Genomic DNA, 15922 nt, shown 5'->3' with positions numbered 1-15922 from the left:
GGATTACTGCTAGACAATAAACTAAACCTAGGGCTCATTAAGAACATGTGTGGTTAGTGTTAACGATCATATTATTGAGCTCCTGGCTGTGTTTTTGGCTATGATTGATCGGGGGATTAACATACTAATACTGACACAACTCGAGACAGCTAGATGAGCTCAGAAAGGATAAAGCCCCGAACTGACCACTCTGTCCGTGTCTACCAACTTAAACTAAAAGGGTGCTACGTCCCAAAGCCGCCCTGCCTCACGGCCCATCATTTCATTTTTGTTAGACCCTAATCCAACCTTATCCCCATCTAAAAAACTAGTTGCTATTATCAACTGATGAAACTACTAAATTGCTAGGTGTGCCATGGACCTCTTGTGCAGATGAGTTGGCAGAGACCAATAGAAAACAAACATATAGACTCTGCGCATAGTAATTAAGAGAGATCAGCACTAATTAAGAAAACAAATCCCTATCATCCACTAAACTAATTGAGAAATGGCGGAAAAAAGAAACAAGAAAAAGCTATCACACCAGAAGATGACCTGAATGATGGCCCCTTCCTTCTCTTCCCGCTATAAAAAGCTCTTGACAGCCACTCCCTCCCTCACCTCACACAGCCATCTCCGCTAGCTCACACACCAAGCAAATCAACCGGAGAGGAGCAAGCGTGGTAGTAGCTAGGAAGCAAGCAAGAATATAATCAATGGAGGGCAAGGATGAGGATGTTCGTGTGGGCGCGAACCGCTACACTGAGCGCCAGCCGATCGGCACGGCGGCGCAGGGCGGTGGCGAGGACAAGGACTACATGGAGCCTCCCCCGGCGCCACTGTTCGAGGCGGAGGAGCTGACGTCGTGGTCCTTTTACCGCGCCGGCATCGCCGAGTTCGTGGCCACGTTCCTGTTCCTGTACATCAGCATCCTCACGGTGATGGGCGTGAGCAAGTCGTCCAGTAAGTGCGGCACCGTGGGCATCCAGGGCATCGCGTGGGCGTTCGGTGGCATGATCTTCGCGCTCGTGTACTGCACCGCCGGCATCTCCGGAGGTCACATCAACCCGGCGGTGACCTTCGGGCTCTTCCTGGCGCGGAAGCTGTCGCTGACGCGCGCGCTCTTCTACATGGTGATGCAGTGCCTGGGCGCCATCTGCGGCGCCGGCGTAGTCAAGGGGTTCCAGCAGGGCCTCTACATGAGCGCTGGCGGCGGCGCCAACTCCGTCAACCCGGGCTACACCAAGGGCGACGGCCTCGGCGCCGAGATCGTGGGCACCTTCGTGCTCGTGTACACCGTCTTCTCCGCCACCGACGCGAAGCGGAACGCGCGCGACTCGCACGTGCCCATCCTGGCGCCGCTCCCCATCGGGTTCGCGGTGTTCCTGGTGCACCTGGCCACCATTCCCATCACCGGCACCGGCATCAACCCCGCCCGCAGCCTCGGCGCCGCCATCGTCTACAACAGGTCCCACGCATGGAACGACCACGTAAGTAGCTACTCATTCTGTGCATGATTGGACCACTTCCATCACGACTGGCCGTTAACAATAAGTAATTTGGTTTGCAGTGGATCTTCTGGGTTGGCCCATTCATCGGTGCTGCTCTGGCGGCCATGTACCATGTGGTGATCATCAGGGCCATCCCATTCAAGAGCCGCGACTAAGCAACCAAGCAAGCTTAATCAGTACCCCTACCCCAAATATCGTGTCATTTTACTATGTTTATGTGGCGATGCGCTCGCTCGTCCGTCACTTCTCGGTTTAATTTATCCACTGTAATTATCTATGTATGTATCTATCCATGCCTCCATGGCCATGTTAATTCGTGTGTGATGCGGAGGCTAGCTAGTGGTTCTTGATTATTGCGCCTTCAGCTAAAAGCAACTTGCATTCCCCAGTTGTGATTTAGTTCCTTTTCCTTTGAGTTTGATCATCAAGTAATTAGGATGCGAGTAAACTAGTCGTGTCCTGCTATGCTTTGCCTATATGAGAATAATTAAGACGAAGAATATTATGAAGCGCCCAAGATCCACATGCATGCATGCGCTGTATGCAGTGTCCATCTCTTTGATTTGACGGGCCCATAATTAATCAATTGCGTTTGCTTGTCTTTTTTTTTCTTTCTCTAAATCTCTCTAATGGTGGATAAGGTTGGATAACTAAATTTAGTCACCCCAATGCATGATGTGATTAGTAATGGAGCCAATAATTAGACGTACTATCATATGTTATGCTAGCCACGCACATAATATATACACCACTAATCCATTCGGAACACTGGATGCATACATGTTTATATTTGGCCATTTGAAATTTGCGTAGAACCGTTTTGGTGGATGATCATTTTGTTATAGCTGAGATTAGTAGTAGTTTACAGTATCTATGAAAAAAAGGTCCGTGGGAGGTCTCTTTCAGAGTAGGGCATAGCAATGGCTCCCCTCCCCTCGAGCATCCTACAGACTGCGTCTTTTGCTTTGGATGCACGTACTCTTCCTGTCCTGGCACTTTGGCATGCTCGTATCACCATATACTGTGGTCATCAGCTGAGAGTTTTCCCAGCATATATATACATAAGCCACTCCTTTGGATTTCTGATACTTGTTGTTGCAATCAACTCCGTCAGGTTCTCGTCCAAAAGAGCCCACACACATCTAGCCACAGTGCAGTGCAACAAAGCGTGATCCCACACAAATCTTACATACCGGTGTCGTTGACAAATGACGGCCATGCAGCACAACACCGGTCGGAACCGAATTGAGAGCGAGCATCCATGCAAACATACGTACTCCCTCTGATCACAAATAAATATCGTTTTGTTTTGGATATTGACACTATCCCTAAAATACATCTTTAACTACTATTTTTCGTACAATTTGTTTATAGAATATATCAAAATTATATTATTATGAAACTATTTTTTAATATAAATATATCCGTATCATTTTCAAATATCAAAACTTGACATAAAAAAATAATTTATAGTTAAAATTAAAAAAAAAAATTAACTGTACATAATCCAAAACAACATTTATTTGTGACCTAGGGAGATGTCAGCTTGATACCCCACAGGGATTTCCATCTTTTTTCTGATGTTGTCACTTGAGACCCCGTGCTCTGTTATGCAGCCAGTCTTCTCTCCTCCCCGGTGAAAGGCCCGTTTATTTTGAGCCCAGTTACTGCAGTAGGACCACCTTATGGGTAAGCCCATAAGTGGGAACAATTGGCCCATGCATTTACTAGGTAGAACGCGGCGTTGCGTAGCCATGTTTGCCCCAAATTTAACTGACTCTTCCTTTCAGAACTGAATTAGTATGATGTTTGAGGCGTTTCTTGGATCAACTGGTATGAAATATGACTTCAAAGAATATTCAAGCGTAGATGATTGAGTGTTTTGTCCTGTGCAAAACTTAAATAAGCAAGTGATGTATCTCTGAGTGGTACTAGCAATGGTTGGATCATTAGTGAGTGAGTTGCTGAATTGCCATGCGAGTTATTCTGAGGAACGAGCAAGCAGACATGGCATGCAGGCAGCATGCTCTCATCCATCCGCTCACCATGCAAGGCTGCAAGCTCCTAAAAATAGAGTAAATTTCAAAAATCTACAACTATTTTAACATATGTTACATAAAAATACAACTTTTTATGTCTATTTTAAAAAACTAACTCTTTTGACACATGTTAAAAAAAACTACAACTTTTCACCGTGGACCCACATATCATTCTCTATAACATGTAATAAGAGGATTAACCGTGGGCCTATATATCGCCAGAGGACGACAGATAGGCGCATGGTAAGAAGGTTATAGTTTTTTACAACATGTGTCAAAATAGCTGTAGATTTTTGAAATTAACATTAGAAGTTGTAGCTTTTTTAACATATATCAAAATAGTTGTAGGTTTTTAAATTTTACTCTAAAAAAGAAGCTCCAATATCTTCTCTCGTGGTCATGGCAAATCTTTGTGCCCAAAACATGTTTCTAATGTCCATCTTTTGGCCTGCTAATTATCACTTTTCCATGGCACGGGCACATGATTTGCCATTGACCAGTCGGTTCACCCCTTTAATCCGAAGCCATCATATTCAGGATGCAAAAAATAATAATGGAGAAATGCACTACCTGCCATCATTTTCATCTCCCTTTATATGCACCACCATCATGTCCCTCAAAATCATGCCGGTAAATTTTCTAAAAAAAACTCTTTTGATATGAAATGAAAAGAGTATCTGAGCATCCACATCTCAAAAACTGAGAAAATTGACGTTAACTACCTCTAAAATGCTGTAAGTTGCCACTAACATTAGCCTTTTGATACATAGATAATTTGAAATATGGACGCAACCGCCAATGATTAATTGATACAAATGATAGTGCAATTGGACGAGTGCAATGCATACTTGACAATTTTGGAGAATTTATGAGAAAAGAAGAACTAGATATTTTGTTGTGATGGACTTAGATATTTGCTATTGAAGAAGCTAAACCAAAACAAGGAAAAATATAGAATTAGATTATTTTTGTAGAGTTGTCTAGAGATGAGATATTAGTTACAGGGAATAAATGTTGCCACATAGCAACAAATCCATTTATGAGAACCACCAACCCCAAACGATTCTAGTAATATAATATAGCAACAAGTGTATGTCTATTGTATAAAAATAGTGTTGATGAATAAAATGTTGAGTTCTCATGTGTACAAGAAGTCTCCCAAATAGGCCGTATTATTCCAAATTAGTGTATAGTGCTTGAGTTGCGATTCAATGTGTGACTCGGCCGCGATCGCCCAGAATCACAACAATTCATTTTTATGCTTTTGGATGAATAGGTACTTAAGCTACTTTACCTATTTGCAACATATTTTCATACTTTCTTGACCACAACTGCATATATTTGCAGCTTTTCCCCGTCTAAAACCGAGTCACCTTATGGGTAATAATTTATATAATGTGTCCTTAAAACCGAGAAGAAGTACGTGGTCTATCGAACCATTGATGGTTAATTAGTAGATTATGGATAATGTTGAAAGGTAATAGCATCACAAATTTCTCATCGAAACATCTCCTATTTTTTATGTATAGGAGAGGGATGCGCTTATAAGATAAACAATTGTATCACTAGTGGTGAAACTACCTTCTTTGTATGCGAGACTACTATACCATACAAATGTAGCCGATAATATTGCGAGAATTCTGTGTATAAGATAAAGAATTGTATCGCTTGATGTCAGTTACGGAAATGTATCGCCAGATAAGAACTCTTGCACCAACACTTCGCAGTTTTGATCTGTTACGTACAGAAAAGGAATGAAAGGACCATATATATATAAATCTGTGTGCCGTGCAGCATCAGTGTTACGGCACATACACTACAATAGTATAATGTAACTAAATTTTGGACTCTTTTTTTTTTTAGAAAAAGAAAGCTTGAAATCTTTTAGTTACAAAATAGTATTGATTAAGCAAATACCATATTAAATAAGCTAGTAGGGTATCTACGGCATTCTTGTCACGCTCTTGTCGCTTGCCGAGCCTAGTAGTATAGCAGCTCCTTTTCATAGATATCGCAGAAAGTCCAATGCATCATTTCGCTTTGTTGAAAAAGTTGGGGGTCGGACAAGAGAGGATTAGGGTCTAACAACAGAACCTTTCTTTCTCAAGACAAGAGATTGCCCTGCTTTTCATCAGTGCTCATGATTCGTTTATTTGGGGACATTAAACAAGATAAACACAAGTGTCTTTCGAGGCATTCCTTAGATATTCCAAATGACTAGTTTATAAATGAATTCAGAGGCATTCTTGGGTGCAAAGCAATGGCGTATCCCTCATACTGCTCCCTGTCCGCCTTAGTTCTCTAATTGCCTTTTTTTATGAATTAAGTAATGAGAAAACTGATCTAAAAACAGTAGCAGCAGAAACTATCACTGCAATGTTGAAGCATTTTTTTCGTCAAAAAACATATTGAAGCTTTTGTGTTGTTAACTGCATATATGAGTGCAGCATATTTTTTTTTAATTTAGCCCCAATTATAAAATCACTAGATATTTTCTTACACGGTCTGAAAATTCAGATCATATGCTCGTTCATATGGCAGTATTAAAGGGTTGTGTCAAGTCAAATGCCCTTGTCCAGCTTTCTCCTATCTAAATTTGAAGGACTCCTACATTAGTCCTGACGAGAAATAGATAATTAATAATTTGAGATTACTAAAAATATAATATATTCTAAGGATGGAATATCTATTATGCACGTGTCCGATTATCATGTTGTAGATTCATAGAAGCCTCCTTAGTATGTAGACATAATCTTGCTCTTTAGTACCAGATCTATACGTACTTTAAAAGAATGTCTAGAAAAGAAAACAAATACCATGGGAGGCAGGACTTTAGGCGGTCTGACTCATAACTCTGAGTAAGACACGACATATCGAGGGTTAATTATTGATAATAATTTTAGGTATATCGATGGGTGCGCACGTGACCAACACTTACGGTGTGCATGTGTTTGTGATGAACTAAAGAATATAGGTGTTATCCAGTTTTAGACTTCTCCAAGGATAACACTCCTACATCATATATATTTTGTTACCAGAGTTTGTGAACTGAATACATATGAGTTTTCACGACTCCTTCTCCGTCCCTTTACCTACCGAGTCCTCATCTCTTTATATACTAGAGAGAAGAAGAAATTATAAGTGGGTCCTGCTTAGCAGACTATGTCTGACCAGATATTTTACTCTTGGATCATCATCATGAAGAACTGGGTGAACCCAACTTGCTCTGAGAGCTTTGCATGTTCGCCCTATCTGCGGAATGCCGCCGCACCTGCCTCCCCCGGTTGCCCGACTTGTCACCTCGTCGTGTGCTGCAAGTTCGTCTGTCAAACCATCTCGTCCCTGAGCTCCGTGAGTCTACTTGCAAAATCATCCAGTTATCTTGACGTTCTGCACTGTCCCATCCGTTGCGTGGCGTAAGTCGGTCCGTAACACCCCACTCCGTAGCAATTAATGCTACGAGACGAGACACTACCCATCTACGTCGGTCACAACTTTATTTGCTAGAGAAGATACTTTGGGAAGGAAAATACTTTAGTAGATATCAATAAATACGATTAAATAAGTTAGACATGGGCGTTCCGTGACCAACAAAGGATGATCACGGGACCATATTATATCACATGGAGACTAGTCGCGCAAGGCTCACCCTGATCATGCAAGACAAGGGTTGGTCACGCGATGTGTTAGGGTTTAGGAAATTTCCTCGTCGGTCATCACATTCCTCGTGGGGCCCGTTAGCCAGGATGCCCCCTTACTCAATACTCTGATATGACCTCTCTCTACCCAACTATATAAACCAAGGTATAGGATACAACTAACGCAACTCAACTCAATCGAGTACAAGCAGATTCAAATTTCTAGACCTTCAAGCTTAGGAGAAGAGCTAGACAAGCTTGAAGGACTCGCCGAATATATTAGAGTTTAAGATAAACCTCATATTGTAATATGATTTCTTGAGTTAATACAAGATTCAAAGCTTAGGAGAAGAGCTAGACAAGCTTGATACATTTTTCACAAGAAAAATATATGTTTACATGTTAAACTTTTTTTTAACATGAGTTAATAACTGAGCTGTAAGCTTCAATTTTTTTCTTTTTTTTCAAACTTCCTCCCTATAGAATATGATGCAAACGATTTTTTTTTTGAATTTTTTTTTCACAGAAGGTCTTAGAATTGTGTCTAGTTTTTTTAAGATTATTTTTGGAATTTTTGTAATTTGTTTAATTTTTTTAAATTTTTTGAATTCAAATTCGGTTACCATTCGGTTTCTGAAACCGAACCGGACCGAGATGATCGGTTATCGTGATTTTTGTTTGGTTAGCATCGGTTTTTTAAACCCGGGGTATAGGATACAACTAACGCAACTCAACTCAATTGAGTAGCAGATCCAAATTTCTAGACCTTCAAGCTTAGGAGAAGAGCTAGACAAGCTTGAAGGACTCGCTGAATATATTAGAGTTTAAATATACCTCATATTGTAATATGATTTTTTGAGTTAATATAAGATTCAAAGCAACACATATGATACAAGACTATTATTTCTTAGTAGGAATAATAAATACTATTATTTCAGCCGAAATGTACTCATATATCTCTTATTCCGATCTAGATCTATAGTGCCGACCTGGTAATCTTTACCCATATAAATATTATATTATCGTTTTACTAATACTCAAGTCCTAAAGAGAAAGTACTCCCTACGTATCCTTTGAGTTGATGTCGGTGGTACATTTCTTTCTTGAGCTGAAGGCAGATAAAGTGACGATGGGGCAACCTAAAAGAATAAGAGGTTTGTGAGTACGTGTACTTCGACGCATGACACCACTGCTGCACGATGCAGACGGGTAATTAAGTATGAAAAATGCAGTTAAGTTCTAGTAGATATTATGATGAGCAATTGTACGGATTGTTTGGTCAATACAGGGCAACATAATGCAAGTTTTCGAGAGGACAACATCGTTGATGATTTGGGAAAACAAAAGCTTATGAAATGTACATAAGTGGTGGCAGTCTTGCACAGTAGGAATAATAAATATTATTATTTAGCAACTCTGAAAATTGCAGCCTGCTGCTCCTGCATGTGTGCTTACTGTTCTTTCGGTTGGGAAAAATATGCACGAGCAGGAGGACAAATAAATGGCGCATCACTTTGTGGTAAATACACAAGTATTTATCCAATGTTCCTTTTTTTTTTAAAAAAAATGATCGTTTGGCGAAGTTGAAAATTGCATGGATCAGCAATGTGGCAAATGCTAACATGTATTTATTAAAATAAGAGAGGTTTCGCAACTAAAGCTTCTTCATTTTAAGAGCTTGATATTAACTAATAAATTCCAATATAGTTATAAAATACAAATCTGGATCTTTTTGCATTGAAATTATGTGATTATAGAAGAGTGCAATATGTGGTTGCACCTCATCTGAAATGGCCATTTCAACCCCCTCCAAAAAGGAGTAAGAGAAGAGCTTTCTTTCTTTAGGTGGTGTGGCTTTTAACTTTGAGCTAATCACCAAACATTGTAGATATTTCATTGCGGTAATAATGTGGTTTATCTACGATGAACAAGGGAGAGAAACCCTGTTAATTTCACTGAACCGTACGTACGTACGTTTGTTGAGGCTAGGGAGTTAGGAGGAAAGAAAAAGCTCGAGAATTTTCTGCCAAGAAGAAAAAGGAGTGGCAGAGTTGTGTGAAATTGGCGCGAGATTTTCCGGAAGCAAGAGACAATTCCACGTGTCGTGACGTGACGTCACGACTGAAAGGTTGATCCGGTTGGGTTCCCGTTGGTTGGTTCATGGTTCCAATTCAAAATTCACCAGAATATTTAATAATCGCGATAATATTTAAGAAAAAATAAATCTCTCCTTTTCCTTTCGCACCAAAACCAAAATTGCAACGACTCAGAAAAATAATAAAATCCCATAAATCGCCCGCCGCCGCCGCCGCCGCTTCTTCTTCTTCTTCTTGCTTCTTCTTCCCTCCTTTCCTCCGTGAGTTGCGTCTCCTCCTCCCCATCCAATCCAGTCCAATCCTATCCAATCCAATCCCCTCCCGTCCTCCTCCCAAGAGGAGGCTCTCCTAATCCAATTGCTAATTGCTCCCGAATGCCTCCTAATCGCGTCCCCAATCCCGCCCTAATCCCCACCCCATCCCCTCCGCATTAGCCTCCACCACCATTTCCCATTCAATCTCTGATTGCACATAGTTTTTGGCATTTTTAGGGTTAGGGCTACCAATATATTAGCATTAGCCCCCGCCGGAGGCCATGAACGAGTACCGCCACCGCATGGGCGCCGCCGCCGACTTCCGCCGCGACCTCGAGGACCTCGTCTGCGACCACCTCGGCGGTTGCTTCTCCCCGCCCTCCTCCTCTTCCTCATGCTCCGCCTCGGGGGGAGGAGGGGGAGCGGGCCATGAGCCCGACGAGGCGGAGTCGTCGGCGGCGCGGAGGCGGAGGCGGGAGTCGCGCCTGCTCAGCCGCTGGGTCGCGCGCCAGGCCGAGGAGGTGCTCTCCTCCATGGAGCGCGAGGTCGAGCGCCGGAACCGCGAGACCGAGCTCCTCGCGCTCGCGCGCCTCCACCCCGTGTCCACCCTCGACCCCTCCTCCTTCCTCCTCACCTCGCCAACCACCCCGCCGCCGCGCCCGCAGGCGCCCTCCCCCACCGCGCCGCCCTCGCTCCTGCAGATGTGGCGCGAGCTCGAGCACCGCCGCACCGACGCCGACCAGCCCTTCGACCGCGAGCCCTCCCCGGATACCGCCGACCGTGACCGCGAGCGCGTGCGTCAGATCGCGCGCCGCCTCACGGACCCCAATGACGGTGCAACCGCCGCCGCAGCAGCGGCCACCGGGGAGTGGCTCGGCGAGACGGAGAGGCAGAGGGTCAGACTCGTAAGAGAGTGGGTGCAGATGGCCAGCCAGCCGCGCGACTCCCGTGCAGGCTCCCGCAGGGATGAGCCTGGCGGTGGCGAGAGGGAGAGGCGAGGGGAGCCTCCTCGGCTCCGCGGCCGACAGGCGCGCTTGGATGTCATCACCCAGATGGCTCGGGAACGCCAGCGCGAGCTGCAAGGGATATCAGGGTACCACATTGTGTCAGAGTTCCCTCGCCACAGTCACAACCGCATCCAGGTGGGATACCGATGGTATTGCGTTGCAGGAACCAGTTATCTGTGAAGTCGTTCGTGCTGATGACTGAAATATGTGGTTTAGCAGGGATTGCTTAGGGGGAGGTTCTTGAGGAACGTGGCGCTTCCGGTTGAGGAGGAGCGACCACCATCTGTGGTAGCGATGGAGCTCGGGCAGTTGAGGCAGAGCCATCGTATGCCCACCTTGAGGTGAGCAGATGTTTCAATTGCAACTCTGTATGGTAATAGTAGGCTAGTAGCTATAATCTGATTTATATCACCTACATGCATGCTAGTATGTGCTCCATGTATCCTTTCAATGCCAATGGAACTCTTGGTTGGATAGTTCGACGGCATCTTTTCCACCGTTATGTAATGCAGAATGTTGGGAGAGAAAGCACAGCATTATTAATGATATTTTGATAACTCTGATGTATGAAATTTGGAAGAGAGAACAGTTACTACTTGCTGCTTTCTTCCATTATAATGTTGCCTACGACCCCACGTGTACAGCTTCATCTGTGTTTGTGGTCCCTTAACGTTCTGGTGTGTCTCTATGTGTTTCATCCATTAATCCACAGGCACATTGCTCGCTTGCCTCATTTTTCCTTTTTAATCTTAAGTGGCAAATGTGTGTTACCAGGGCAGAAACATAGCTTTCCTTTGATTTGCTGAACCTATTTCTTGCAAATGTGAAGCTTTGTTTTCATTTGTCTGAAGCATCTTTAGTAGTGTAGTAACCAGATTAGTGCTGTTCCTAAAAATAGCTCTTTGATGGCACCACCATATTCTTTTTGAGGAAACGGTATACACCATATATTGAGCAAAGTCTTGAAAAGTGAGGATTAGGAATTGTTTGTTTTAGCGAATGTCTCTATTTTTTAGGAGTCAAGTCTGAATTCAGGGCAATGGCCATGAGTTCGCTCTTTTGGGGAGGAAGGGAGTAGGTCAAACCATTTCAATATCGTGAAAGAGAAACCAGAGATCTAGTATTGATTTGCATCCAAGTTTATCAAGTTAAGAGTTATTCGACCATGCGATATGTGCAGAGTTGATAAAGTTTCAATATTGCTGGTTACAGTACTTTTGTTTGACAATACTATGAAACTCTGCACATATCGCATGGTCGAATAACTCTTAACTTGCTATATGCATGTCCAACAAAAGTACTGTAACCAGCAATATTGAAACTTTATCAACCGCTCAGCGTTTAGTATGGTTCTCGTAAGGAAGATTGAAGGCGAAGTTTCAGGTGCCAGTGCTGCTAAGTATTCTGGTCCTTTCAATAGCAAGCCATTCTTGTTCTACACGTTATTGACTGTTCACCAACCAAGTAGGTCCTAAATGGTACTGCAAAATGTATTGATGATATTGGTTAGCATGCGCTGGAAGTTAGGGTCCCTGAATTGAATCCAACCTCTTCATGTCTTCTAGCAGTTATTGTGGTGATACCAACTATTTTGTACCTATCATGCCCACTCATCAAGATCTCTTGTTCTGTTTTAGTTACCTTCTTTTGCTGCTGAAAAACTCCTTTTATTCAGAATATGGATAGCATTACATGATGATATGGCCCTTATTTATAATAGTAGAGCTGTTCATCTTTTCATTGCAACATGCTTTTAAAAGATAAGCAATTGACTCAGGCAAACAAGGGATGCCATGTCTTTCATTACTTCAGATCTCAATCCTCATATATCAGTTCCATATATATTAATTCGGTTCTCCGATTCCTTGCCCATGTTATTCTTCACTTCTTGCTGCTTCCAGAGTCCTGCTACAAGAAAGTGTCATTTCTTTATTTTCATGGTCGTAAAGAATCAATCTTGACATTATGTTTGTATTACGACACTGTGTAATATCTACAAAATTGTAATGTTATGATAGTATCTTTTGATGAGAAATCGACTTGACATTTTCATCTGGCTCATCTGGATATTTACAAGGATGTAATTGGTTAAAGTTGTAAATTTTTTACTGCTGCATCCCATGTCGAACTTTTCTGTGGCTGGAGGGAATATTTTTCTATTGTTACAAATGGAAATATATAAAAATAATTTGTATCAGTAATGGTGACAGAAGTTACATTTGGTGTTTATATTCTCATGACTTGTTATTTCTTACAAAAAACTCAACCAACCTAGGAGGAACTAGGTGGCATTGTATATAAGAAGAAATAGGTATCCAAATTCGAGTTGAAGAGGACTTGAACCTGGATGGTGGGGGGTGTACACCCACACCTCCCACCAACTGAGTTAGGCTCAGTTCCTATGACTTGTTATTTCTTCAAGACTACAAGACTAATATAATATGTTTGTGGTTGTACTGCTGTTGGTTTGACAACAGTAGATCTGAGAATCAAAATCTTTGACTCTTGTAGTATGCAGTGTTAGTTATTTCTGCTAATACATGAAACATCGATGATTTTAATAACATTAAAATGTGAATGCTATATGGCCTCAAAATTGTTTCCACTTTATGTAATTATATAATATTTAGCTAACATAGTAGTATTATACAAATCAGTGGTCAAACTTGCGTCATGAGTGCTGTGAAAATTCAATGAGGTCAAATAACATGAACAGCAGAAAATTGGCAACATGTGTCTGCCTGTTTAGATTGCCCACTGCCTTACAATTTAGATCCCTTGTTGCTTGTTCTTTCCTTAATTTCTTATCCACTAAAGCTCTTGTTATATGATACCTCTTTGTAGATTCGGATATTGTATAAAACTAATAGAAGGTCAACTGTTGCGCTTGTTTCAGGTCAGAGAGTGTTGTAAGTAGTCAAGATGTTAGCCAATCTGATGATTCTGTTGCTGAAATTGTTAGGTTACTAGGTAATGATGAATCTCAACGAGGGGCTGAGGTCAATGCTTTTACTGGTAGCGAGGATACAGCCCAAACTACGCTCGAGGATGTGGGTTTACAGGAGGCTGATGTAGATCGTGCTGAGGCACACTCACCAAGTATAACATTGGATGGAATGGTTGAGATGCAAGAGTCTCTAGCTCAAGGTGATACTAGGCAGCAAGGTGACGCAGAAGATGACTCAAGATTCTGGCAGCCATCTTTGGAAGGCAGGCTTGATAGGTGGCCCGATGAGATTGAAGAGGGTGCTGAAAGAAGTTGGGAAGATAACGCAGAGGAGTTACACAGTGAAACTCTGGAGGATGATGACAGGGAGCATGATCATCTCCAAGAAGAGCATGATGAATGGCACGATGATGAGTCTCATGGTACCGTGGAGAACTGGCGAGATGATTATCAAGATTCCAGACTTGATACAGGTCCCATTCCTAGGACCGAAAATAGGTTTATCCCACCTGATGATGACAACGTGTACAGCATGGAACTAAGAGAACTACTTAGCAGGTATTTTGCCTTCAGTGTGGAAACTTTTCTTAATGTTTTTATTCTTAATTTTATCTTGTCTTATTCTTAAGCTATTTCAATTCGACTTGCCAGGCGAAGTGTGTCCAACCTTCTTAGTAATGGATTTGGTGAAAGTTTGGAGCAATTAATAAGGTCATATGTTCAACGGCGTGGTCATGGTCCCCTCAACTGGAATCTTGATACGGGCATGCCCCCTTCCAACTCACCTAATGAAAATCAGGAACAAGAAAGAAATACTGAAACTCGCCAATTCCAGGTTCCTGTCAACAGACCTGCCCTTGTTATCCCTCCGCCGCCTTTGCCACCGCGACAGCCACTATGGCACAGAGAACTGCGTCATAGCAACTGGAGCATTAGACACAGGGTACATCATGCAGATCTCGTGTGTTACCTTCTCATTGAATGTTTGGAGCTTTTGTATAGAAAGGAAAATTTTGGTTTGTGTTTCAATTTTTTATTTCATCTCTTGCATGAGTGTTTTGTGTGAAAAATGATGCAATCCTGTGACTAATGAGCTGTGGGATCATATTTTCTGTCATACCATAACTCTAAAATTGCTTGAATAACTTATGTTCTTTACGTTAAATAGAAGTTCATGGGGGAGGAATCCATTTGACTCTGTATTCTTGCAGGAATGGGATGCTATTAATGATTTGAGAGCTGACACGGGTAAACTTCAACAAGGGTTGAGCAGCATGCAGAGGACGTTGGAGGCATGCATGGACATGCAGCTGGAGCTGCAACGTTCGGTGAGACAAGAGGTGTCAGCGGCCTTGAATCGATTTGCAGGAGCTGAAGGTTGTATTCTCATTACTCCCATTCCCGCTGGCAGACATTACTATCGTCAAATTCTTTTATGTATTTGTGCTGTATCTATTCAAGGTGACCATTACTATTGGCAGAAATTTTCTTGTTTCCAGTTTGGTTGGGTTTTCATGTTTTGTATTGTAATAATTTTTGTGGTTGCCATTCATTGTGTAAGTATGCATGCTTTGTATTGATTGTTTGCTTTTGTATTTTCTTAGGATTTGCGATGGATCTGTCTGATGATGGATCAAAATGGAATCAAGTGAGGAAGGGAACCTGCTGCGTATGCTGCGATGCGCAAATCGATTCTCTATTGTACAGGTGAGGCCACGTTTAGCATCCGGGGTTCCTTGTATGATATACCTAAACAAGATGTTCTATATGATATCTGATGAATGCTCTTAAACTCTTCTGGTGATGGTGGCAGATGTGGGCACATGTGTACTTGCTCAAAATGTGCAAATGAGCTAGTGCGCAGTGGTGGCAAGTGCCCGCTTTGCCGGGCTCCGATCGTGGAGGTGGTTCGTGCATATTCGGTGATGTGAAGTGGTGGATATACACTAGGAAAGGGAATAAGTTAACGGCAAGTGAAGTTTTGCTGCAAGAAGCTTGTTCAGAAAAGAAAACTCTCTTTTCTCTTCGCTCTCTTCTCTCTTCTTATGTATACAGGGTTACGTGCATATTTTTTGCCTTGCTGCTTGCGGATGCGGCGAGCAGCTAAGGGCGTGCCATTGATTTTTGAAAGAGTTTGCGTTGGGTAGCAGCGACGAGATATCCAATGTAAGGTTCGTTCATAACCCAATCCTTTTCCCCTTTCTGACTGAACTCGTGTCTCTTGTGATCTGGGTATGGCTCTGTTGAGCGGCTGCACTTGCACTTGGGATGCGGTAGAGTTGAGCTGTGATGACTACTGTTCGATGCGGACCAACACGTGTGCGTTACATATGCATCAAGGCTGACTCGTCATCACATCAGTCGTGTCTGTCTTTCAACTCCCATCGAGTCGCCTTTCTGCTTCGCCGGTCCATGGCTTGTTCCTTTTCTTTCTCCACGCTCGGTGCTGTG

General features: G+C 42.6%; 2 protein-coding genes across 5 annotated transcripts; both read left to right on the top strand.

The window, feature by feature from the left end:
- Positions 1-587: 587 nt before the first annotated feature.
- Positions 588-1803, top strand: LOC133920882 (aquaporin PIP1-5-like). Its single transcript, XM_062365483.1, has 2 exons — positions 588-1469; positions 1550-1803. Exons 1-2 carry the CDS (start codon positions 696-698, stop codon positions 1643-1645), a joined length of 870 nt encoding a protein of 289 aa, XP_062221467.1. The 5' UTR covers positions 588-695; the 3' UTR covers positions 1646-1803.
- Positions 1804-9433: 7630 nt separating this feature from the next.
- LOC133920879 (uncharacterized) lies at positions 9434-15696 on the top strand. Of its 4 annotated transcripts, none has more exons than XM_062365474.1 (7): positions 9434-10659; positions 10741-10865; positions 13421-14029; positions 14123-14414; positions 14683-14848; positions 15076-15178; positions 15285-15696. In XM_062365474.1, exons 1-7 carry the CDS (start codon positions 9799-9801, stop codon positions 15400-15402), a joined length of 2274 nt encoding a protein of 757 aa, XP_062221458.1. In that variant the 5' UTR covers positions 9434-9798; the 3' UTR covers positions 15403-15696. The 4 variants fall into 4 exon arrangements, with proteins under 4 accessions (XP_062221458.1, XP_062221460.1, XP_062221461.1 ...); XM_062365476.1 differs by having other exon boundaries at positions 9435-10659; positions 13487-14029; XM_062365477.1 differs by having other exon boundaries at positions 9436-10659; positions 10744-10865; positions 13487-14029.
- The last annotated feature ends 226 nt before the right edge of the window (positions 15697-15922 follow it).

Source organism: Phragmites australis, chromosome 6 (assembly GCF_958298935.1).
Source record: "Phragmites australis chromosome 6, lpPhrAust1.1, whole genome shotgun sequence".
Lineage (NCBI taxonomy): Eukaryota > Viridiplantae > Streptophyta > Magnoliopsida > Poales > Poaceae > Phragmites > Phragmites australis.
Note: the sequence above shows the minus strand (reverse complement) of the source record. Positions and strands in the feature narration are given on the sequence as shown.